Source organism: Halichoerus grypus, chromosome 1 (assembly GCF_964656455.1).
Source record: "Halichoerus grypus chromosome 1, mHalGry1.hap1.1, whole genome shotgun sequence".
NCBI lineage: Eukaryota > Metazoa > Chordata > Mammalia > Carnivora > Phocidae > Halichoerus > Halichoerus grypus.
In genome coordinates, this window is record NC_135712.1 from 153054385 (window position 1) to 153081244 (window position 26860).

Here is a 26860-nt window from a genome sequence, read left to right on the forward strand (position 1 = left end):
CAGGTATTTACCAAGGTGTGGATTGAAGGAGAATTATGATGGATACGTCATCACTCTTAGGCTTTGCTTCTCCAAGTGTAGTTCCCAGAGTAGCAGCAGCGGCATCACTTGGGAATTTCTTAGAAATGCAAACCATCAAGCAGTTTGTCAAGCTATGCCATTAGAATCTGCACTGTGACAAGAACTCCAGCTGTTTCATGTGCATATTAAAGTTTGAGGAGCACCAGTACCTATAGTCAACAATAATATATTGTACACTTAAAATTTGTTGAGAGTAAGTCTCATGTTAAGTGTTCTTTCCACAGTAAAATAAAATGTAAAAGTTTGAGAAGCACTGTTTTAAATGTGAACAGTGACACGTGCCCTCTAGTGGCTGACCAGGGAGTTTTAAAATGTTTTCTCTTTTTAGGACCTTTGCACAGAACTGCCGAAACATTGAACATTTAAACCTCAATGGGTGCACCAAAATCACTGACAGGTAAGGAATGACAATGAGTTTGGTGACTAATTGACCATGGGGAGAGTGAGGGGAGCGAAACATGGTTGAAAATATCTTTAGTGTGTCTGCTCTTTTCCAGCACGTGTTATAGCCTTAGCAGATTCTGTTCCAAGCTGAAACATCTGGATCTGACCTCCTGTGTGTCCATTACAAACAGCTCCTTGAAGGGGATCAGGTGAGAGTACCTGTTGTCAGAAGAAACACCTAAAGCTATGAGCATCCTGGTGTGTCTAAAACCTTTCTAATGATCCCATTGGAACAAGAAATTGGTGCCTCAGGTCACAGAGGTTTTCTCTCCCCTTAATTGTTTGTGATTTACTAAACTCAGATTTGGTAATGAACTATCTATAGGATGGATTGCACATGTGTGGTCTTGTTTCTTGCTCTCTCAGTGAGGGCTGCCGAAACCTGGAGTACCTGAACCTCTCTTGGTGTGACCAGATCACAAAGGACGGCATTGAGGCACTGGTGCGAGGCTGTCGAGGCCTGAAAGCCCTGCTCCTGAGGGGCTGCACACAGGTACTGAGGGGCTGCTTGAGGTGTGTCTCTCTAACATGAGTTGTGGGCACTTCATTAGAGAACTTGCTGTTGCATTTTTCTTAGTTCTCCACTATTCCCTCACCTGGTTCCATCCCTCTCTTGTTTTCTTTGTCCACTCAGTTAGAAGATGAAGCTCTGAAACACATTCAGAATTACTGCCATGAGCTTGTGAGCCTCAACTTACAGTCCTGCTCAGTAAGTAACATGTTTTCCTGCGAGCACCCTCCTGTCCCATGTTCCCTGAGTCTCCTGTGGGCCCCATTTTGAAGCCCCCAGGCAGGAGGGATGGTCGCCACACCCTTTTTTCTTATTCTGTGTCCTCATACGATCTGTCGGTTTGCCACAAGATGAAAGGATAACAGTCTAAACAAAGTGGCCAATACAAAGCCACTCACATTTCCTTCTAAAAATAATATAGATTGATGTCTTGGTTTATTTTAAGATATCAGGAATGCTGTGAACTAGTCACTAATCTGAACAAATTCATGTAAGGTCTCAGTGTCTTTTTTTTTTTTTTTTTAACTTATGAACTGGGGATAATGACACTGCTCACGTCTCAGTGGATAAAATGAAATGATAGATGTGAAAATGCTTTGAAAAATAAAGGATGCATGCAGGAGCAAGGTGTAATTTTCATTGTGGCATTAGCATGTGAAAAATTCTGTCCTCACTGCCATTGTCAGTATTGATCCTTAAAGAGAATGCTTGCTATATCCTCCTGGGTTTCTCAAGGGGAACATAAATTTTGAGAAATGTAAGAGAAATTCTTGCAGTTGGTATTCAGTGAATGAGTTCTATGTCTTTAGAATCCTTGATGGTGGGAGTTAGAACAGAAACTGTCTTCTGGACAGTTTCTGTCTTTCTGGAATTTCTTCTGACTTATGGGCACTGCTCAATATTAGGATCTTGCAGTGTGTGTAGGAGATGCACTGGCAGACGACTTCAAGTAGAATATAAATGTGCAAGCCAGGGGCGCCTGGGTCTCTCAGTTGGTTGAGCGTCTGACTCTTGGTTTTGGCTCAGGTCCTGATGTCATGGGTCGTGATCTCATGGGTTGTGGGATTGGGCCCCCTGCAGGTCTGCTTGAAGCTTCTTTCCCTCTCCCTCCCGGCACTCTCTCTCTCTCTCTCTCCGTCTTTAAAATGGATAAATCTTTAAAAAAAAAAAAAAAATGCAAGTCATTTATCAGTAATTTAATGATTTATTTCATTTGCTATTTTCTAAAACATTTGAGGAAATATTATAAATATATACATATATGGGGTGCCTGGGTGGCTCAGTCAGTTAAGCGTCTGCCTTTAGCTCAGGTCATGATTCCAGAGTCTTGGGATTGAGTCCCGCATCGTGCTCCCTGCTCAGCAGGGAGTCTGCTTCTCCCTCTCCCTCTGCCTGCCACTCTGCCTACTTGTGTGTGCGTGCACTGTCAAATAAATAAAATCTTTAAAAATAAATAAAGACATACATATGTGATTTATATGGTAGATATTTAAAGCATTAATCTGTAGAAATTCAACCAAAAATTATGATGTCACTTAACCAGGCAAGTCTTATGAGCTCTTTATTTAATCTGATGTTTAACACAAGTTTATGAATTTTTCCTGGAAAAAAAAAATCAAATGAACTCTGGGGAAGGGGATGAAATTTTTGAATTTCACTCTTGGCGAGGCACCTGGGTGGCTCAGTCAGTTGAGCATCTGACTCTTGATTTCGGCTCAGGTCATGATCTCTGGGTCCTGGGATCGAGCCCTGTGTCAGGCTCTGTGCTCAGCAGGGAGTCTGTTTGAGGATTCTCTCCCTCTATGTCTTCTCTGCGCCTCTGCCTGCTTGCACACACGCTCTCTAAATAAATAAATAAATAAATAAATAAATAAATAAATAAACAAATCTTTTTAAAAAATTTCATTCTCTGTTAGTAATGCGAGAATAGTTTAAAGCTGTGCAGAGATAACAAATACATGTCAACCCTGTACTTCATCTTGTTTTATTTAAATTATTAGGATAAAATGCTAGTATTTGGCAACCCAACTACCTGACCAGCAGTAGATCCCATTTTTCTGCGGCTCTCATTTCAGTATTGTTGATGCCTTCTGACGTTCCTTCCTGTTCTGGCTTTCCCCAGCGCATTACAGATGAAGGCGTGGTGCAGATATGCAGGGGCTGCCATCGGCTACAGGCCCTGTGCCTTTCTGGCTGCAGCAACCTCACAGACGCCTCCCTCACAGCCCTGGCTTTGAACTGCCCGAGACTTCAGTGAGTGCACCACGCTTCTGCTTTGTAGCTCAGAGCTTGGCTGGACTGACCAGGAGGGCTTCCTGCAGGAAGGGAAAGGCTTGCCGGCAGGCCGATAGGTAGTGATGGAGGTGGTGGTGGTTGTGTTATTGTTGGCTTTTGTCACAGGGGTTGGGGCGGAACAGTACATAATCCGGTTTATTTAGGGATGTATGGGGGGTACTGAACTGTCCACCACCCCCAGGTGGAACCTGAACTGTAATTTCTTGGTGGACTTGACACGTGTGTCCACCTGATTTGCCTCATCCTGTTATAGCTTTGACATCAGAGTGATCTGATAGTGTCAGAATGACAGCCTCACATCCAAATGTCACCAGATTTTCCCCTAAACCAGTTGCTAAATGGACAGAAGGCGGGGAGGGAATTGCAATCACCTTATTTATCACCTTCCCTAGGAGAAGGAAGTTTTGTTTTAACAAGTAAAGATTGATTTTCTCCAATAATATTGTGAATATTAAAACTTTAATTATGGCAACAAAATACTAATCATAGTTAACATCAGTTGAACTCATTTATGTTCCAGGCTCTGTGTTGGGCAATTTTATAAGCATTATCTCATTTAATCCTCACCACATCTCTAGGAGATATGCACTATCATTCCCACTTGTTTTGCAGAGGAGGAACTGGGAGCAAAAGAAAATCACATACTCTGTCCTGGGTCATATGATGAGTAGGAAGTATAAAACTAGAGTTTGAACTTGAGACTTTGTTCAGAACTAGCAATCTTACCCCTGCACAAGAGGCAGGAAAAGGATACTTATTTTATTTTACTTCTCAGTAAAACTGATCCGTTTCTCATGCTTACACCAGTTTCACATCTTTTATGGATTGTCTATTGCTGTCCTGTGCCCATTTTTCTTACTGTTGCATTAAGGATGATTCTAGATAATTTTTTTAAAATTTTATTTTATTTTATTATGTTATGGCTTACACCAGTTTCACATCTTTTACAGATTGTCAATTGCTGTCCTTTGCCCATTTTTCTTACTGTTGCATTAAGGATGAGTCTAGATAATTTTTTTTTAACTTTTATTTTATTTTATTATGTTATGTTAGTCACCATACAAAACATCATTAGTTTTTGAAAAACAAAACAAAACAAAACAAAACACATCATTAGTTTTTGATGTAGTGTTCCATGATTCTTTGTTTTTGTATAACACCCAGTGCTCCATGCAATACATGCCCTCCTTAATACCCATCACCAGGCTAACCCCTCCTCCCACTCCCCTCCCCTCTAAAACCCTCAGTTTGTTTCTCAGAGTCCATAGTCTCTCATGGTTCATCTCTCCCTCCAATTCCCCCTCCCCATTTTTCCCTTCCTTCTCCTAATGTCCTCCATGCTATTCCTTATGTTCCACAAATAAGTGAAACCATATGATAATTGACTTTCTCTGCTTGACTTATTTCACTTAGCATAATCTCCTCCAGTCCCATCCATGTTGATGTAAAAGTTGGGTATTCATCCTTTCTGATGGCTGAGTAATATTCCATTGTATATATGGACCACATCTTCTTTATCCATTCATCTGTTGGAGGACATCTCAGCTCCTTCCACAGTTTGGCTGACTTTGCTGCTATGAACATTGGGGTTCATATGGCCCTTCTTTTCACTACATCTGTGTCTTTGGGATAAATACCCAGTAGTGCAATCCAAAGTCATAGGATTCTAGATAATTTGGTATTTCTGAATAGTAGAGGAATGTGGGTGATCAAAACTGTTCAGAAAGGTGGTCAAAATTACTGCTACAAGGGAGTATTTAACTTTAAAATGTTATTTATTCCTCTGTCCCTATTAAGCATGGGCATTGAGAATTAACTCACGTTTTTCATTGGCTGCAAATTTTTTTAAATTCCTTTTAGGGTAACTGGGAATTTCATTAAATGCAGTATATATCAAGATAATTTTGTTGAGTAAAAGTTCATTTTAATTGTGTTTAAAAGTCAACAAATACTGGAATAATATTTAAAAACAAGAGCAGCAACAATGTCCTGGAATTGTGGGAAGATTCCTGGGTTCGCCCCCTGAGTTTGGGCTGGAACTGTCGGACTCAGGGCAGGCCACACTTCTCCCTAAGCCTCCTTTCCCTCATCTATCCAGGGGGATAGCATTTGCATTTACAGTCCTCAGGACTATTCCAGAAGCAGAGGTGTGTCCGAAGGCAGAATAAACTCAATAGTGTGAATCATAAAGTGTGTGTTTCTGTTGTTAACCAGTCACTACCTTTTCCTCCCACACACTCTCTATCCCAGGATTTTGGAGGCTGCGCGGTGTTCCCATTTGACTGATGCAGGCTTTACACTTTTAGCTCGGGTAAGCCAGAGGTTTCAAAAAATAAAACCAAACTATAATTCACCTCCCTCATTTCAAAATAACTTTCTGTGGTTTTGGAGTGTGCAAAAATGTGTGTACCTTCAGAAAGGACAGGTACCAAGTTGGATAGAGTCCTCAGTACATTTTCCCATTTTCCCCAGAAAGCTAAAGTGGTCCTGTAGGGGGTTCTGGAGCAGGTCTAGACCTCACCCTCATTTGGTCGGGTGGGGCCACAGCAAGAGGAATGTCCTCCCTGGCAGGACATGCCCTTCCTCATATAAACGCTGACTCAGTCTCTCAGTGGCCTCCCCTAACTGAGCTGTGCTCTCCCTCTGCTCCTTCTTCCACACCACCCTGCAGACGCTGACCATCATGGGGGTCCCTCTGGCCTACAGCTGGGAACCCATGACCTTCTGGGGATGGTGATACACTCTTCCTCCTACCCCAACCCTCACCTGTCCAAACTGTGCCTGAGCACCCCACCCCCATGCCTTCCTGAGCCTATTCTATGGCTATAATTTACAGGATGATATCCATAGTCACTGGGAAGGTGGAGGCCACTAATCTTTCCAGGTGAGAGAAGGAAATGTAGCTACGGGCAGCCACATTCCCATTTCCAAAAGGAATGTGATTCAAAAAGCACCTGCTCAGAAGTGCTGGCTCACTCGGTCACCTTAGGAATAGGATACACTCCTTAATGGAAGAGAAACAAGGATACTGGGCCAGTACTCAGAGGGACACGGCAAGCCACCAGTGTTGCCCTGACCACTGACCACATGGTGGGGGGGGGGGTCTTACGGACTTTTCCAGAATTGCCATGACCTGGAGAAGATGGATCTTGAAGAATGCATCCTGGTAAGTAGACTCCTGACAAGCTCTGCAGGGCCGCCCCTCAGTCCTGAGAGACAACCAGGCATAGCTAGAGACCCCAGCTGGCTGTTGTCTGGACCCTCCTCGCCCCAGCATGTCAGGAATTGGGAACCCAATAAGGACCATGGCAGTGGGATGCGTGAACTTTGGGCTGTACTCAGCCATCAGAGCTACAGCTGAGAAGTTCAGGGTAGCTCCATTTTTTGCCAAACATTAAAAAAAAAAAGTCTTTCACAGAACTGAAGGGAGAAATAAGTTTGCATGTCCAGTGATGAGGTGACTACAGAGGAGAATCCTGGGGGACCCTCCTTACCTGCTCCTTTTTCCCCTGTCCCTGAGCCCCCTTGGGGCACCAGAGGAGAGACCAAAGAACAGCTTTGTGTCTGCAGGATTTGAGGTTGTTGGTGAAGAGAGGGGCTCCCAGCCTGAGTGTGCTTGAGATGAGTTTTTAATTCTGTTTTACACCTTTTGATTCTCATGTTCAGGAGAAACCAAAATTAGGTATTAAGTTCTGGTGTGGAAGTCACATTGACACAGCTTGTTTCTCTCCAGATCACTGACAGCACACTCATCCAGCTCTCCGTCCACTGTCCTAAACTGCAAGCCCTGGTGAGTCTGAGTTTTTCGTGACATTCTTCACCTCTTAGGGATGAAAGAACTTTCCCACCACAGCAAGAATCTGTCTGGTTTTCCTTTCTGTAAAGGTGTCATCATTCTTGGTTTCAAAGATCTATTAGTTGGGCTAACTTGGGAGGCAGATTATCTAAATGTTACTGCTTTCATTTTAGGATGTGAACCTATAATAGAGACCCATGTCCTTACTACTCTGTTCATGTTCAGGGAGAGTGAAACTTAGCATGTTACAATGATAAAATCTAGAAAAAGATTGAGGCCATCCTTGTGTCATACTTCATTCCATACCTGCTCATACATATCTATGGGGAGAGGAATTAAAATACATTGAAAGAGAGGAGGGGGGAAAGATGGCAGAGGAGTAGGGGACCCTATTTCAACTGGTCCCCGGAATTGAGCTGGATATCCACCAGACCACTCTGAGCACCCACGAAACCAGCCTGAGATGTAAGAAGATCTGGATCTCTACAGAATATCATAGGCGGTTGGTTTTGAGGTAGAAGCGGAGAGCTGTGATTCTGCGGGCAGATATCGGAGGATAAACGGGGGCGGGAGGGTGCCTGGATGTGGGGATCCTACACCGCTGGTGAGTGACAGCCTTGCACGCTGTGGATGGGCACAGACTCGCAGACCGGTAGCGGCAGGGAAAGGACTCTAGGGCAGCCCCCAGGGCGGAAACCCTGAGCGGCGGGGTTGCACCTGTGAACTGCAGCCCTTGGGGCGGAAACCCGGAGCGGCGGGATCGTGCCGGTGAACTGCAACCCCCAGGGCGGAATCCCCGAGCGGCGGGGTCGCGTGCACGAAGGGAGCGGCTGGCGGTTTTAGAAGCACAAAGGGCAGAGACGTGCCCCGACCTGGAGGCAGGACTGGGAGCGCTGCAGAGGGGAGCACAACCCAGGACGCTGCAGTTTATAGTAGCACGGACAGAAACGGAGACGGTGTGGCCTGGAGAGCTCACTGAAGAACAGACTGCGGTCTCTCTGCTCTGAGGCAGAGGGTTGGAAACGCTCTCTTCTGCTCTGACTCGCGGAAGAGACGCGGAAAGCCGCCAGGGAAAGCCGCCAGAGAACAAAAGCCCCAAAAACTGATTCCCACTGAGCCCATCCCCCGCCACAGGGGCGCAGGGCAACTCCGCCCAAACAAGGTTGCCTGAGTAACAGCGCGGCAGGCCCCTCCCGCAGAAGACAGGCTGGGAAAACAAGAGGCCAGCAACCCTAAGGTTCCAAGAAAACAGGTGCATCTTGCTTGGGTTCTGGTCAATAATTTGGACTCTATACATTCCCTCAAACACCCATCAACAGAATGACTAGGAGGAGGAGGAGCCCCCAAAACAGAAAAGACTCAGAGATTATGACTTATGCTGCAGATTTACAAATGGATGCAGATATAACCAAGATATCAGAGATGGAATTCAGGCTAGCAACTCTGAAGACAATGGCTAGAATGGAGATATCAATTAATGGCAACATAGAGTCTCTAAGGGCAGAAATAAAAGGTGAATTGGCAGAATTTAAAAATACTATCAATGAGATCCAATCCAATCTAGATAATCTAACAGGTAGGGTAACTGAGACAGAAGAGAGAATAAGTGACCCGGAAGACAATATAATAGATAAAAAGGGAAAAGAGGAGGCCAGGGAAAAACAACTCAGAATCCATGAAAATAGAATCAGAGAAATAAGTGACACCATGAGGCGTTCCAATGTCAGAATAATTGGAATCCCGGAGGGAGTGGAGAGAGACAGAGGGCTAGAAGATGTATTTGAGCAAATCGTAGCTGAGAACTTCCCTAATCTGGGGAATGAAACAAACATGAGAGTCCTAGAGGCAGAGAGGACCCCTCCTAAGATCAAGGAAAACAGGCCAACACCCCGGCATGTAATAGTAAAACTTGCAAATCTTAGAACCAAGGAAACCATCTTAAGGGCAGTTAGGGGGAAGAGATTCCTTACGTACAGAGGGAGGAACATCAGAATAACGTCAGACCTATCCACAGAGACCTGGCAAGCCAGAAAGGCCTGGCAAAACATATTCAGGGTACTAAATGAGAAGAACATGCAGCCAAGAATACTTTATCTGGCAAGGCTTTCATTTAGAATGGATGGAGAGATGCAGAGCTTCCACGACCGGCAGAAGTTGAAAGAATATGTGACCACTAAGCTGGCCCTGCAAGAAATATTAAGGGGCGTTCTATAAAAGGAGAAAGACCCCAAGAGTGATCTACAACAGAAATTTACAGGGACAGTCTATAAAAACAATGTCTTCACAGGCAACATGATGACAATTAATTCATATCTTTCAATAATCACTCTCAACGTGAATGGCCTAAATGCTCCCATAAAACGGCACAGGGTTGCAGACTGGATAAAAAGACAGGACTCATCCATATGCTGCCTACAAGAGACTAATTTTGAACCTAGAGATACATCCAGACTGAAAGTGAAGGGATGGAGATCCATCTTCCATGCCAGCGGACCTCAAAAGAAAGCTGGGGTAGCAATTCTTATATCAGACAAATTAGATTTTAAACTAAAGTCTGTAATAAGAGACACAGAAGGACACTATATCATTCTTAAAGGGTCTATCCAACAAGAAGATCTAACAATTGTAAATATCTATGCCCCCAACATGGGAGCAGCCATCTACATAAGCCAACTGTTAACCAAAATAAAGAGTCATATTGATAACGTTAATTGTAGGAGGCCTCAATACTCCACTCTCAGCAATGGACAGATCATCTAAGCAGAAAATCAACAAGGAAACAAGAGCTTTGAATGATACATTGGACCAGATGGACCTCATAGATATTTACAGAACATTCCACCCTAAAATAACAAAATACTCATTCTTCTCGACGACACATGGAACTTTCTCCAGAATAGACCATATACTGGGTCACAAATCAGGTCTCAACTGATACCAGAAGACTGAGATTATTCCCTGCATATTCTCAGACCACAATGCTCTAAAACTGGAACTCAATCACAAGAAAAAATTAGGCAGCAATTCAAACACTTGGAAGCTAAAGACCACTCTGCTCAAGAATGTTTGGGTCAACCAGGAAATCAAAGAAGAACTTAAACAATTCATGGAAATCAATGAGAACAAAAACACATCGGTCCAAAACCTATGGGATACTGCAAAGGCGGTCCTAAGGGGGAAATACATAGCCATCCAAGCCTCACTCAAAAAAACAGAAAAATCCCGAATTCACCAACTAACTCTACACCTTAAAGAACTAGAGAAAAAGCAACAAACGACACCTAAGCCATGCACTAGAAGAGAAATAATTAAAATTAGAGCAGAAATCAATGAATTAGAAACCAGAAACACAGTAGATCAGATCAACGAAACCAGAAGTTGGTTCTTTGAAAGAATTAATAAGATCGATAAACCACTGGCCAGACTTATCCAAAAGAAAAGAGAAAGGACCCAAATTAATAAAATTATGAATGAAAGGGGAGAGATCACGACTAACACCAAGGAAATAGAAACAATTATTAGAAATTATTATCAACAACTATATGCCAATAAACTGAGCAATCTGGTTGAAATGGAGGCCTTTCTGGAAACCTATAAGCTGCCAAGACTGAAACAGGAAGAAATTGACAACCTGAATAGGCCAATAACCAGGAACGAGATTGAAGCAGTGATCACAAACCTCCCAAAAAACAAGAGTCCAGGGCCTGATGGATTCCCTGGGGAATTCTACCAAACATTCAAAGAAGAAATAATACCTATTCTCCTGAAGCTGTTTCAAAAAATAGAAACAGAAGGAAAACTTCCAAACTCATTCTATGAGGCCAGCATTACCTTAATCCTCAAACCAGGCAAAGACCCCATCAAAAAGGAGAATTTCAGACCGATATCCCTGATGAATATGGATTCCAAAATCCTCAACAAAATCCTAGCTAATAGGATCCAACAATACATTAAAAGGATCATCCACCACGACCAAGTGGGATTTATCCCCAGGATGCAAGGGTGGTTCAACATTCGCAAATCAATCAGTGTGATAGAACACATTAATAAGAGGAAGGAGAAGAACCATATGGTCCTCTCAATTGATGCAGAAAAAGCATTTGACAAAATATAACATCATTTCCTGATTAAAACTCTCCAGAATATGGGGATAGAGGGAACATTCCTCAAGTTCATGAAACCCATCTATGAAAAACCCACAGTGAATATCATCCTCAATGGGGAAAAGCTGAGAGCCTTTCCCTTAAGATCAGGAACACGTCAAGGATGCCCATTCTTGCCACTGTTGTTCAACATAGTACTAGAAGTCCTAGAAACAGCAATCAGACAACAAAAAGAAATAAAAGGTATTCAAATTGGCAAAGAAGAAGTCAGACTCTCTCTTTTCGTAGACGACATGATACTTTATGTGGAAAACCCAAAAGACTCCACCCCCAGATTACTAGAACTCATCCAGCAATTCAGTAATGTGGCAGGATACAAAATCAATGCACAGAAATCAGTTGCTTTCTTATACACTAACAATGCAACTGTAGAAAGAGAAATTAGAGAAACGATTCCATTTACAATAGCACCAAAAACCGTAAGATACCTCGGAATAAACCTAACCAAAGAGGTAAAGGATCTATACTCTAGGAACTACAAAACACTCATGAAAGAAATTGAAGAAGACACAAAAAGATGGAAAAATATTCCATGCTCATGGATTGGAAGAATAAACATTGTTAAAATGTCTGTGCTGCCCAGAGCAATCTATACCTTCAATGCCATCCTGATCAAAATTCCAATGACATTTTTCAAAGTGCTGGAACAAACAATCCTAAAATGTGTATGGAATCAGAAAAGACCCCGAATCGCCAAGGAGATGTTGAAAAAGAAAAACAAAGCTGGGGGCATCACGGTGCCCGATTTCAAGCTATATTACAAAGCTGTGATCACCAAGACAGCATGGTACTGGCACAAAAACAGACATATAGACCAATGGAACAGAATAGAGAACCCAGATATGGACCCTCAACTCTATGGTCAAATAATCTTTGACAAAGCAGGAAAAAACATGCAATGGAGAAAAGACAGTCTCTTCAATAAATGGTGCTGGGAAAATTGGACAGCCACATGCAGAAGAATGAAACTCGACCATTCTCTAACACCATTCACAAAGATAAACTCAAAGTGGATGAAAGACCTCAATGTGAGACAGGAATCATCAAAATCCTAGAGGAGAACATAGGCAGTAACCTCTTTGACATCGGCCACAGCAACTTCTTTCAAGATACATCTCCAAAAGCTAGTGAAACAGAAGCAGAAATGAACTTTTGGGACTTCATCAAGATAAAAAACTTCTGCACAGCAAAGGAAACAGTCAACAAAACAAAGAGACAACCCACAGAATGGAGAAGATATTTGCAAATGACACTACAGATAAAGGGCTGGTATCCAAGATCTATAAAGAACTTCTCAAACTCAGTCAAAAAGTGGGCAGAAGACATGAACAGACACTTCTCCGAAGAAGACATGCAAATGGCTAACAGACACATTAAAAAATGTTCATCATCATTAGCCATCAGGGAAATTCAAATCAAAACCACATTGAGATACCACCTTACACCAGTTAGAATGGCAAAAATGGACAGGGAAAGAAACAACAAATGTTGGAGAGGTTGTGGAGAAAGGGGAACCCTCTTACACTGTTGGTGGGAATGCAAGTTGGTACAGCCACTTTGGAAAACAGTGTGGAGGTTCCTCAAAAATTTAAAAATAGAGCTACCCGATGACCCAGCAATTGCACCTCTGGGTATTTACGCCAAAGACACAGATGTAGTGAAAAGAAGGGCCATATGCACCCCAATGTTCATAGCAGCAATGTCCGCAATAGCCAAACTGTGGAAAGAGCCGAGATGCCCTTCAACAGATGAATGGATAAAGAAGATGTGGTCCATATATACAATGGAATATTACTCAGCCGTCAGAAAGGATGAATACCCAACTTTTACATCAACATGGATGGGACTGGAGGAGTTTATGCTAAGCGAAATAAGTCAAGCAGAGAAAGTCAATTATCATATGGTTTCACTTATTTGTGGAACATAAGGAATAACGTGGAGGACATTAGGAGAAGGAAGGGAAAAATGGGGAGGGGGAATTGGAGGGAGAGATGAACCATGAGAGACTATGGACTCTGAGAAACAAACGGTTTTAGAGGGGAGGGGGGATGGGTTAGCCTGGTGATGGGTATTAAGGAGGGCATGTACTGCATGGAGCACTGGGTGTTATACGAAAACAATGGATCGTGGATCACCACATCAAAAACCAATGATGTATTGTATGGTGACTAACATAACATAATAAAAAAAAAAACAAAAGCAAAAAACAAAAAACTAAAATGACAAGATACTGGTTTTCCTAGCTAAGTTTTCAGCTTAATTATCATCACATGATATAGAGAAGGCCAATTAAATGCCATGGAAAATTCATTCTATTGTTTCAAAAGGCTAATTTCTATAGCAACTCCAAAATTACTGTATTTTAATAAAGCTGATTTTTTTATTTATACAAAAAAAAAAACATTGAAAGATCCTGGGGCGCCTGGGTGGCTCAGTCGGTTAAGCATCAGCCTTCGGCTCAGGTCATGATCCCAGGGTCCTGGGATCGAGCCACGTGTCAGGCTCCTTGCTCAGCGGGGAGTCTGCTCCCTCTGCCCCTCCCCTTGCTCATGCACGCATGCACGCTCTTTCTCTTTCTCTCACGTGTTCTCTCTAGTAAATAAAATCTTAATATATATATTTGTATTTATATATTAAGATCCTAAATGAGCAGTGAGAAGTCTCATTGATGCTCTTAGCCATGCAGACCTCTCATGCACATTTCACATGTAGCTGTTAGACTGCAAGCCTGGAGCAAGGATGGAATCCCCATCCACTGGGCAAGCCCATGTAAACTGTGCTACTATGCCCACTAACTAGATACATTGTCTCATTCTGTCCCATCCACAGCCCTGTGATGTAGGCACTCCGTACATCACCATTTATTAGTAAAGACACTGAGGCTCAGAGCAGTTAAGAAACTTGCCCAAAGTCACACAACTGTTCAGAGGCCCCAGATTTCTGGGACTCCATGGGGTCTGGTGTTTCTACTGTCCTGAGACACACAACAGATTTTTCTTAAGCCAGCTTTTTCTGTTGTCTTTGAAAGTTGCTCTCTCTTTGGGGGTCAGCATTTTATATAACTTCATTAAAACTCCATTTGGCCTTGAGAGACAGTCCCCACCAATTTTCCTAATTTTCACGTTTCCTCTGGATACTGTCTACCTCATGCACAAGTATAGGTGGGCCTTGGACAGCTCTGGGACTTTTTTTGTTAAGAGTTTGGGGTCAGATTTCAGAGATTAGTCAGGAACCAACCTGTATCCAAACTCTCCGACTAGGGGCGCCTGGGTGGCTCAGTCAGTTGAGTATTGGACTCTGTTTCGGCTCAGGTCATGGTCTCATGGGTTGTGGGATTGAGCCCCGAGGTGGCCTCAGCACTCAGCAGGGCTCTGCTTGGGGATTCTCTCCCTCTGCCCCTCACCCCACTAGCATGCTCTCTCTCTCTGTCAAAAAACCCAAAACCAAAAAAACAAAAAAATCATAAATCTTTAAAAAAGAAAGAAAAAAAGGCTTGTTTAAAAAAAAATAATATAAAATAAATCTTCAAACTCTCTGACTAAATTGTTTCCCTCTACATATAGCAGATAATTTTGTAGTGCTGTCTTTACTCCCAAATTAGTTCAGATCCAGTTTTATAATTGACAGATCCTGTTACTCAAATGTACTTTCTCCCTTTATCCTCTCCACCCTTTTGTCCCTTGACCCCCAGCCTCTCAGAGATGGGAAATTTAGGAGTCCTGTGCTTTATTTTTCACTTTAACCCCTCCTTTCTGCTGCTCAAGGGCTGACAGAGCTCTCCGTCCACTGTCCTAAACCGCAAGCCCTGGTGAGTCTGAGTTTTTCATGACATTCTTCACCTCTTAGGGATGAAAGAACTCTCCCACCACAGCAAGAATCTGTCTGGTTTTCCTTTCTATTCCTTCCTATGCTAGCCTAGACTCGGACTCCCAGCACTTCATCAGTATCTACAAGAAATCTTGGATCTGGATGGAGGGGCCCAGGGAGGGGCTGCACTGAGTCAGCAAGGCTTCCCGTTAGCTCTCTACCTACTGTCCTCGCTGCTGCCTCCTCAAGAGTCAGGGTCCGCTGGCAACTTGCCAGGGAACATCTAACAATATAGGGTGTTCTCCCCAGCAGGGAGACTTATGACTGAAAATCTTCTCCATCTTGTTCCCTGTACTTACACAAGCTACTTCTAGAAACACGACTTAGCATGAAAGATAAGCTATAATAAAGCCAAAAATGCCAAGATAAGAGCCCAAAATAAAAACCAAAAAGGATTATTAGCAGAAAAGCAGGGAAATAATGGCAGTTAGAATCTAAACTTAGCTTTGAGGATGTCTACTAGCCAAGACAGAAAAAGGAAATGAGCTGGAGTCCATCTGTTCCACATTCACCTCATTCACTCTGTTATCACCTCCAGACCATCACATGCCGGGCACTATTCTAGGCACTGAGGAATAAAGACAGTTCATCTGGAGAGACAACTTTGTCCTCGCTCTGCAATCCCAGAGAAGTGGTCTGGATCCTTGTGTCAGGGGTACTGTAGTCCGGGAGCACTGGCACTCTGATGATGGACAGTAAGTAAGAGCGGTGCCTCTGTCAGCCCTCAGGTCAAGCTGAGGGCAGGTTAGGGAGCAGGTTTTGTCAGACAGCGCAGGTATGCAGCGGCCTGCAGTCACCTCGACATAACGGCAGCTCTGGGAGGATGTGGGATGGCAGGCTGCAAGGGTGTGCCAGGTCTCTTCTCATCCCAGCAGCGGCCCAGGCCCCACCATAAGGCAGCTCACCTTATTGACGGAGCCTCAGACAGTGCTGTCTGTGACAGAGCTGGGAACAGGCTGCTCCAGGCTCCACAGCAGGGACTCCTACCCCAGCCTGCAGACATCAGAGGAGGCAATTATTGTTGGGGGAAAAACTCTGTAGACTCAGAATTTTGAAGCATGGCTTTTATGTTTTACTAAGGATGTGCAAGCAGAAAGAAATGAGGGAAGTGACCACCAATCCAAAGCCCAACACTGCAGTGTCCCAGGTGAGGCAAATGTCACACACACACCACCCCTTCTGGGAGTCACTCTCGCAGGCAAACCAAAGGCAGAAGGCTGTTTGAAAAGGAAAACTGATCGTGTTTATTTGAAAATAAGTCGTTAGATATTTGCAAACAAGGGGAATTCCAGATTCAAAAGAACACAGGTAGGACGTGGAAGGATCTGTAGAGTCATGAAATTTGTTCAGAGGAGGTTAAGGATCTTTCTGGTATGTCAGTTTTTTACTTGTAGGATGTATCTTCAGCAGGTTCTGTTGATTTTGAAACTTGCTTTGTTTCCTGGTTTCCTTTTCAATACCAGAACCAGTCTTGGGGGGCTTTTAAAAATCTTATTATGCAACTCATTTGTCCTAGAAGCTATCCAAGAAGAATTTTAGCAGTTATTATGTTAAAGAATAAGGAATGTAGCCCAAAAAGGAAATCCCCAGTACTGTCTTCATTGCTAGAGAGTTTTATCTTTCATCATGATTTATCAGAACTCAGTGACGTTGTGTAGGAAGCCCAGGTCATCACGTGTCTAGTCAGTCACGGTCCTTTCAGAACGACAAGTGTACCAGTTACCTAACTGGTGCAAAGCTGCTCTTGATGATATGAGACAATCTTATTATCAAACCACTACTCACCTGGGACACAAGAGGAAAAATAGGGACTCAAGACTTGATAAAATTTAGATGAATATTTCATCCATTTTAAAATGAAACATTGAACAACTTGGAAAATAACGTGAAATAGAATGTATGTTGTTCATGTCTCAGTGTCACACCCCACGGTCTGACCAGCATCTCCTGTCTTTCCCAATCACTCTTTCTGTCACTGAACTGCAACCAAAATTGAACCTAAATGGGTCCCTTTGAAGCCACCATCTTTTCATTGTCAATCCCCATTTGATATCCCTTCCCCCTCCCCACTCAGCCTAAATTGTGTGGTCAGTTATTAACTCACTTCCTTGATCCTCAAAACTCTCCTTCTTCACTTAGCTCAGCTATCATTCTGTTGAACTCTGAGCTGCTGAGCCAGTCTTGAAGCCGAAGCAAGAGTAAAGTAGAGAAGGGCTTACTGGCATTGTGTATGGAATGTGTATGGAGGAAACAGCACATATTCTTAGATTGACAGAAGCCATGGCGGGGTTTCAGAGTGAGGGAGGAGAGGAAATGAGGCTGAATGGGAAGCAGGACCAGAGCCTCACAGCCCCTACTAAGGAGGGTAGACCTGTTCCTGTTCCTCTCAACTATCTCTGTGAGCCTAACCAGGCTGACGGCGAGAAGCTGAGATGAGGGCTCACAGTCTGAAGGGCCAGTGTTCTGTGGCACACCAGAAAGAGCAGCCTGGCCCATGTTTTGCTCTCAAATTGGAGACTCTGGTTTATTCATTTCTTCTAACTGTCTCAGCTTAGAATATTGAGATTCACTAGACACATTAGACCAGTCCTAAAACTTTATAAGCAGAACAACTCCATGCATACATGGGGGCCCACAAATCCTGTACCAGTTGCTGGGACTAAACCCCATATCCAGTTCACAGTAGCCTCCCATGATGAAGACTTTATATTTATCCTCACTACCATCTTGTCCTCTGATTTGGGTGCATACAAATTTATGATTGTTATATCTTCCTGAAGAATTGACATTTTTTATCATTATTAAATGTTCTTCTTTATCACTGATAAAACTTTGTCTTGAAGTCCACTTTATCTGATGTTAATATCAGTCTTTTTATGCTTATTTTTTGCATAACATATAATTTTCTTTCAACTTATCTATGTTTTCATATATAAAGGCTGTCTTGCTTTTATCCAGTCTGATAAGCTCTCTTTTAATCAAAATGTTTAGTCATTTATGTTTAATGTAATATTGATACAGTTGGGTGTTTTCTCCCTTTTGTTTTCTATTCTCTGCTCTTCGTTTCCCACCTTTTTGGGTTAACTAAATATTCGTTTTAACAGCATTTTAATTTGTCTGTTGGCATTTTTAGTCATATCTCTATGCCTTGATTTTTTTAGTGCTTGCACTAATAGCCAAGGAAGCTTTCCTCAGTGGGAATTTAGGGGTAGTCTAGGATTGGGATTTAGACTATCAATTCCCAGAAGACAGAGACAGGATCTTCCCTCTTTCCTTTACCAACAGCACCTTGCACAAGGCTTAGCCAGGAGAAGCCACTTCTAGTGCTCTTTGGGAACAAAGTGGGATCTAAACAAGGCAGCCCAAATCTGAGAGAGTCAGACACAGAAACTGTTGTGTGAGTAATGAGGGTGATCCCTACAACTGTGGTGCTCAGGTCCCGAGGATTGCAGCCCTTTTCAGGAGACTACCAGCAGCTCCCTGGCCATGCTAGAACCCCACCATGAGAAGCTGCTGGAGGAAGGAGCAGATGAGGGGTTCCTGCAGTCAGGAATCCTAAACTCCCCCAAGTTCCGCTTACCCATAGTATCAAGCAACCTTGTCAAGGCAGCCTGGCCAGCTCCTTCAGTTTCACACCACCAGACTCAGGGAGGAAAGGAGGAGGGAAAGAGTTCTTGATGTTGGAACAGATCTCAGGGGAAGATTCTGGGCCCTGGAGAAGAGGAGAATGTCTGGATTCCTCAGGTCATGGCCTACCCTAATTTTAACAGATAAGTGGCTTGAATTTTTTAATTTCTTTTTAATATTTCAGTTCAAATTCCATTAAGTCCCTGGCTTTTAGTGGGGAGCACTGCCCAGGATGTGGGGGACACACACTCACACAAACACACTTCTGAATCCTAGGAGACCCCTAGCAGCCTAGTAGAAATGGAAGAAAGGGGGTGAGAAAAAACAAGTCTGAGTACTATCATGTCAGCCTTCTATCTCTACTGTAAGTGAACTTCCTTAGCTTTAAAATAGCAGTAATAAGTCCTTCCTTATCAATAATCACTCTAAATGTAAATGGATTAAATTCCCCAATCAGAAGACATAGAAGGGCTAAATGGATTAAAAAAACCATGACCCAGCTGTATGACTAGACCTAAGACGATCTAACTTTATACTTTGAGCTAGAAAGAAACAAACCAAGCCCAAAGTTAGCAGAAAGAAGAAAATAACAAAAAATTAAAGCAGATAAAAACTTAAAAATAGAAAATAGAAAAAAAAAAAATGAAACAGTTCTTTTAAAAAAAATAAAATTGGCAAACCTTTAGAATAACTATGGAAAAAAGAGAGAAGACAAGTAAAATCAGAAACAAAAGAAGAGACATTACAACTTGAATAAAAGGAATCAAAGGAGATAACTATGAAGTTATATGCCAACAAACTGAATAACCTAGGACAAATGAATGAATTCTTGGAAACATATAACCTACTAAAACTAAATCATGGAGAAATAGGATTCCTAATCAGACCCATAACCAGTATGGAGATTAAAACAATCATCAAAAACCCCCTAACAAAGAAAATCCAGGACCAGATGGCTTCACTGGTGAATTCTACCAAACATTTAAAGAGGAATTAATGCCAGTCCTTCTCAAATTTTCCCAAAAAAACTGAAGAGGTAAGAGCACTTTCAAACTCACTGTATAGGCCAGCATTATTGGTACCAAAACCAGACAAAGACACCGCTAGAAAAGAAAATGACAGCCCAATATCCTTGCTGAATATAGATGGGTACATCCTCAAAAAAAAACTAGCAAACTGAGTCCAACAGCACATCAAGAGAATAAAAGGTAAAATCACAAGATCATCTCAGTAGATGCATAAAAAGCATTTGATAAAATTCTGCCCCTTTTCATTATAAAAACTCTCAACAAACCAGGAAAAGAAGACCCAGAATGAGGCAATGGTGCCTACTTGTACCATTTGTTTTTAACATAGTACTAGAAGTCCTAGCCAGAGAGGTTAAATAAGAAAAAGAGATAAAAGACATCATCCACATTGGAAAGGGAGAAGTAAAATTATCCCTGTTTGCAAACAACTTGGTTATTATGTGTAGAAAACCCCAAAGAGTCCATTTTAAAAACGTAAAGAACTAGTAAATAAATTCAGTAAAGTTGCAGGATACAAAACCAACATACATGATTTGGTTGCATTTTTGTACATTAACAATGGACTATTCAAAGAGGGAATTAGGAAAAATTCAATTTATAATAATATCAGAAGGAATAAAATATGGGGCGCCTGGGCGGCTCAGTCAGTTAAGTGTTTGCCTTCCACTCAGGTCATGACCCCAGGGTCCTGGGATCAAGCCCTACGTGGGGCTCTCTGCTCGGCAGGGAGCCTGCTTCTCCCTCTCTCTCTGCCTGCCACTCCCCCTGCTTGTGCTTGCGCACTCGTGCGTGCTCTCTCTCTGTCAAATAACAAATCTTAAAAATACTTAATGAACTTAAGGAGGTGAAAGACTTATGTACTGAAAACTACAAAACATTGATGAAAGAAATGAAATAAATGGAAAGACATCCCATGTTCCTGGATTGGAGGAGTTAATATTATTAAAATGTCCATACTACCCAAAGCAATTTACAGAGTCAATGCAGTACCTATCAAAATTTCAAAAATATTTTTTACAGAAGTAGAGTGATGCTACAATTCATATGGAGCCACAGAAGATCCTGAATAGCCAATCCTGAGAAGGAACAAAGCTGGAGGCATCACACTTCTTAATTTCAAGTTATATTTTGAAGGTGTTGTAATCACAATGGTATGGTACTGGTATAAGGACCAAAATGTAGACCAGTGGAACAGAATAGAGAGCCCGGAACTGAATCAATGTATATAGGGTCAACTCGTTTTCAAGAATTTAAATCAGCACCTTGAAGGGAGATTAGCACTCTCATTTTCACTGTAGCACTATTCACAACAGCTAAGATATGGAAACAACCTAAATGTCCATCCTCAGATGAATGGATACATAAAATGTGGCATATACATAGAATGGAATACCATTCAACCTCAAAAAAGAGGGAAATTCTGCAATACATGACAACATGGCTGGACCTTTAGGACATTATGCTAGGTGAAATAAACCAGACACAGAAAGACAAGGACTGCATGATTCCATTTATATGTAGTATCTAAAATAGTCAAATTTATAAAATCAAAGACTGGAATGGTAGTTACCAGAGTGTGTGGGGGTTGGAGAATGGGGAGTTATCAACAGGCATGAAGTTTTAGTTGAGTAAGATGAATAAGGTCTAATGATCTTCTGTACAACATTGTACCTATAGTCAACAATAATATACCCTTAAAATGTGTTAGAAGAACAGAGCTTATTTTAGCACAAGTAAAATCTAAAAAGAAAAGACATTTTATATAACAGTTATATGAGGGTATCTACAGTAGTCAAATTCGTAGAAGCAAAGTAGAATGGTGGTTGCCAGGGGCAGGAGGAGGGGAGATGGGGAGTGTTTTTTAGTGAGTATAGAGTTTCAGTTTTGCAAAATGAAAAAGTTCTGAAGATCCATTGCACAATAATGTAAGATACATAACACCTTTGAACTGTGCACTTTACAATGGTAAAGATGGTAAATTTTTTTTTTTTTTGTAAGATTTTATTTATTTGACAGAGAGAGACACAGCGAGAGAGGGAACACAAGCAGGGGGAGTGGGAGAGGGAGAATCAGGCTTCCCACTGAGGAGGGAGCCCGATGCGGGGCTAGATCCCAGCACCCTGGGATCATGACCTGAGCCGAAGGCAGATGCTTAATGACTGAGCCACCAGGTGGCCCAAAGATGGTAAATTTTAAGTTACGTGGTTTTTACCACAATTAGAAATTTTAAAGAGAGAAAGAATGGAAATAATGAAAAAAGGGATCTTAGGACATAGGAAGAAAGAACAATGGAAAGAACAAGGAAAAATGTATAAATAAAACATTTTTCCCCTGAGTTTTCTAAATTGTATTTGACAAAGCAAAAATTATAACATTGTCTGAGATGGTTCTCAGTGTATATAGAGGAAGTAATTAAGACAGCATATATAGGGGCACCTGGCTGGCTCAGTCAGTGGAGCATGCAACTCTTGATCTCAGGGTTGTGAGTTCAAGCCCCAGTTGGGCATAGAGTTCACACACACACACAAAGACAACATATTATGAATGAGGGAAGGGTGAAAGGACTTTTTAAAAGGAAGGTAAAGTTTTCATATTTAACTCAAACTGGTAAAATATTGATGCCAGTAGGTGGTGATAAGTTATGGTTGCGTAATAATACCTAGAGCAACCGCTAAGAAGTCTACAAAAGAGAAACACTCAAACACAATAGATAAATCAAAATGGAAACATAGATAAGTCAAAATGGAAATCTACAAAATGTTTCAGAGATTCATGGGATGCCAGAGAAATGAAAATCTGAAAGAATAGGGAAAAAGGATCAGACTTAAGCCAAAGTATATTGTTAAATATAAATGGTCTTAATTAATATACCAATTAAAAGGCAAAGATGGCCAGAATGGATAAAATAACATGATCCAAGTATAAGCTGTAAGAAACTCACTTCGAATGTCACACTATAGGTTGGCTAAAGTAAAAGAAAAGGAAAGATCTACAAAAGAAACTTCATTTTTTTAAAGTATTTATTTGAGAGAGAGAGTGTGCAAGAGAGCACAAACAGTGGGGAGGGGCAGAGGGAGAGGGAGAAGCAGACTCCCTGCTGAGCAGGAAGCCTGACGTGGGGCTTGATTCCAGGACCCCAGGATCATGACCCATGCCAAAGGCAGATGCTTAGCCAACTGAGCTACCCAGGTGTCCCCAAGGAAACTTTATAAAGAAAAGAAAGCAGGATGGTTATATTATTATTAGATCCAGGAAACTTGAAAGCAAGGAAAATTACCAGGGAGAGAGAAGGACATGACATAGTGATAAAAGAGTCAATCCACCAAGATGATGGGGCACCTGGGTGGCTCAGTCAGTTAAGCGTCTGCCTTTGGCTCAGGCCATGACCTCAGGGTCCTGGGATTGAGCCCTGAGTCAGGCTCCCTGCTCAGCGGGGAGTCTGCTGCTCCCTCTTCCTTTGCCCCTCCCCCCTGCTTATGCTCTCTTACTCTCTCTCAAATAAAATCTTAAAAAAAAAAAAGATGACAATGCCATTTTTAATGTATGTACACCAAACAACAGAGATGCAAATTATGTGAAACAAAAACTGATAAAAACAGAAGATCCACAGTTATAGTTGGACACATCAGTATTCTTCTCTCAACAATTGATAGAACAACCAGATAGAAAATCAGCAAGGATATAGAACTTAACACCACTATGGGAATGCAAACTGTTGCAGCCACTCTGGAAAACAGCACCCCAAGGAAAACTTTTTAAGAGTTAAACTAAATGCGGGCGCCTGGGTGGCTCAGTTGGTTAAGCGACTGCCTTCGGCTCAGGTCATGATCCTGGAGTCCCGGGATCGAGTCCCACATTAGGCTCCCTGCTCGGCAGGGAGCCTGCTTCTCCCTCTGACCCTCCTCCCTCTCATGCTCTCTGTCTCTCATTGTCTCTCTCACAAATAAATAAAATCTTTAAAAAAAAAAAAAAAAAAAAAAAAAAAAAAAAAAAAAAAGAGTTAAACTAAATGAAAATTAAAGTAGAACATATCAAAATGTGTTGGATGCAATAAAGTAGTGCTAAAAGGGAGATTTATGGCATTAAATGATTGCATTGAAAATAAAGTCTTGGTGTGTCTTTTTGGTTCAGTCGGTAAAGCACGTGACTCTTGATCTCAGGGTTGTAAGTTAAAGCTTATACTAGCACCCACATTAGGTATAGAGATTACTTAAAGTAAATAAAATAAATAAACTTTAAAACAAAGTCTCAATAATCTTAAACTCCCACCCAGATGAAACCAGAAAAAGAAGAGCAAAATGAATCCAAAATAAGGAAAAGAAAGAATATACTAAATATAATAGTAGAGATCAATGAAAGTAAAAACTGAAAAATAATAGAAAAAAATCAGCAAAACAAAAAGCTGGTTCTTTGAAACAGACCTCTAGCAAGACTGACGAAGAGATGACATGTTACCAGTAACGGGAATGAAACAGGGGTGCTATGGTCTGAATGTTTGTGTCCCCCAAAATTCATATGTTGAATCCTACCCCCCAACAGGGATGGTCTTAGGATCTTGGGGAGGTGATGAGGTTCAGAACTTCCTCATGAATGGGTTAAATGCTCTTATAGAAGAGGCTCCAGGTGGACCCCTCCCTGCATCCACCCCTGGCGGAGTGTACAGCGAGGAAGCATTGGCTGCGAACCAGCCACCACATCACATCTGCCTGCAGCATGATCTGGGACTTCCAGCCTCCAGACTGGGAGAGAGAAATTTCTGTGGTGTATAAGCCAGCCTGTCTAGCATTTTGTTACAGCAGCACGAACAGACTGAGACCTGCACCATCACCACAGGCCCTGAAGACATTAAAGGATGATAAGGGAATACTAGGAACACCTCCACATAAATCCGTTTGACCACTTCCAGTACGTTTAAAAGCACAAACCAACACAGCTCATTCATTATAATACATCGTTTGAATAGCCTTGTTAGTACTAAAGTAATTGAATTTATAATTTTTAAACTGCCAAAAAAGAAATCTCCAGGTCCAGATGGTGATACTGAAGAATCCTATCAAACACTGAAGCCAATTCTACACAATTTCTTCCAGAAAATAGGTGACAGAATACTTCACAACTCATTTTGAGGCCAGTAATACCTGATGTAAAAACCAGGTAATAATAATACGAAGAGAGAAGACTACAGACTAGTATCCCTCATAAATACAGAAGCAAATGCCCTTAAAACATTAGCAGATAGAATTCAGCAATATATAAAAATAATTATACCCCCTGACCAAACAGGGTTTCTTCCAGGGATGCAAATCTAGTTTAATATTTGAAAATGGATCAGTGTAGGGACACCTGGGTGGCTCATTCGGTTAAGCGTCTGCCTTCCGCTCAGGTCATGATCCCAGGGTCCTGGGATCGAGCTCCGTGTCCGGCTACTTGCTCAGCAGGGAGCCTGCTTCTCCCTCTGTCTGCCGCTCCCCCTGCTTGTGCTCTCTCTCCTTCTCTCTCTCTCTGACAAATAAAATCTTAAAAAAAAAAAAAAAAATAGATCAGTGTAATCTACCATGTTAACAGGCTACAGAAGAAAAATTAATGATCATACCAATTAATGCAAAAAAAAAGCATTTGATGAAATTCAAAAGAAAAAATTAAAGGTTTTTTTTTTAAGTGCCAAGAGTACAAGAGAAGAATCACACTCTCATTTAAAACCCCCAGTTACTCTGTTTCCCCACCTGCCCCCTCAGGGATAATCTCTGTGGCCAATGTCTGTTCCTTCTAGAGAAATTGTATGTGAGGTTGAGAGATTTTCTTCCCCTACTCTTCCTCCTCCCAGCAAAAGACACCTGCTGTTTTGCATTTAAAAGCAGTAGTACTCCCTGCTGTGCATATTTATCCCTAACCCCCTTGACTACTTCTGCCTTCTCAGGAATGCTAGTATAAGCTGTTCACTTCCAGAACGTGGCACTCCTAATTAGCCTGCGGATAGATAATGCCTAGCAGTGGCAAACTTGTTTTTCTGGAATATCCCTTCCTCCTAACACACCTGCCATAAACAGATGAGGAAGTAAAAATAGTCTTAAATCTGTAGGATACCAGGGGTGGGCGAGATAATGCAGGGCAGGGGGAAAGGCTTATTAAGGCTAGCCTGAGCTTATTATAATGGGCAAGTCTCAACTTCTTTGAGCCTTAATTTCCTCATCTGTAAAATGGCGATCCGCAGGGAGGCTCTGAAGCATAAATGAGATAATGTATAAACAATGAGTGGCCTAAAGCAGATGGCTTTGACTGTTGGCTCTTTATTAGCATAAACTAAAAGGCCCCTCTGCTCTGTGAACCATGGTGGCAGATTTTCCTATAAACTCAGGGAACATGTCAGGAGCCCCTCTGATTATCCTTAAATTAAACCAGTTTTTAAATTACATAAGCACTTGCCTATGCCAGTGTAGAAGCTTGTCAGTTACTAGGAGAGCATCTGTCTCCTTGGTCCCAGATGCAACTGTTAACTTTTTGATTCCTCAGTTCCCCTGTTTTAAAACAACAAAGTTGGTACTCTGACACCATCTCTATCATCTCCATCTTCCTCTAATCTGTGTGGTGTTATATGTGTGTATATTCATGTATGTGTATATGTAAGATATATATATATATATACACACATACATACACACTTTGTTTCTGGTTGTACTTTATTGTAAATAATTAAATACTATTTTTAAATTTTTAAATTAAGTTTTCTTTTCAAATTTTTTTTAGAGATTTATTTATTTATTTAGAGAGAGGGAGGGAGGGGCAGAGGGAGAGGGAGAGAGAGTCCCAGGCAGACTGCACACTGAGCACGGAGCCTGACATGGGCTGGATCTCATGACCCTGAGATCACAACCTGAGCTGAAACCAGCAGTTGGACACCCAACCGACTGTGCCACCCAGGAGCCCCTCAAATTCTTTTTTTTTTTTTTTTTTTCTTTAAGATTTTACTTACTGATTGATTTAAACCTCCTGAAAAGCTTTCTGGCTTTATCCATAAATCACTTCCAAAGCTAAAGACAAATGAACAGCA

General features: G+C 41.8%; 1 protein-coding gene across 6 annotated transcripts in view; it reads left to right on the forward strand.

Moving 5' to 3' along the window:
- The window catches only part of FBXL2 (F-box and leucine rich repeat protein 2), a 149520-nt gene that overhangs the window by 91747 nt on the left and 30913 nt on the right, over positions 1-26860 (forward strand). For 3 of the 6 annotated variants that reach the window (XR_013448496.1, XM_036085786.2, XM_036085785.2), the window contains 8 exons: positions 410-478; positions 579-674; positions 892-1018; positions 1160-1234; positions 3159-3289; positions 5582-5642; positions 6453-6497; positions 7065-7121. Coding sequence is in view for 5 of the 6 variants with exons in the window: in XM_036085786.2 (XP_035941679.1) it covers positions 410-478; positions 579-674; positions 892-1018; positions 1160-1234; positions 3159-3289; positions 5582-5642; positions 6453-6497; positions 7065-7121 (661 nt within the window). In the remaining variant the exon portion in view is untranslated. Of the gene's footprint in view, positions 1-409; positions 479-559; positions 675-891; positions 1019-1159; positions 1235-3158; positions 3290-5581; positions 5643-6452; positions 6498-7064; positions 7122-26860 lie in introns of all 6 variants that reach the window. The other 3 variants (XM_078074083.1, XM_036085790.2, XM_078074081.1) reach the window with 1 other exon arrangement.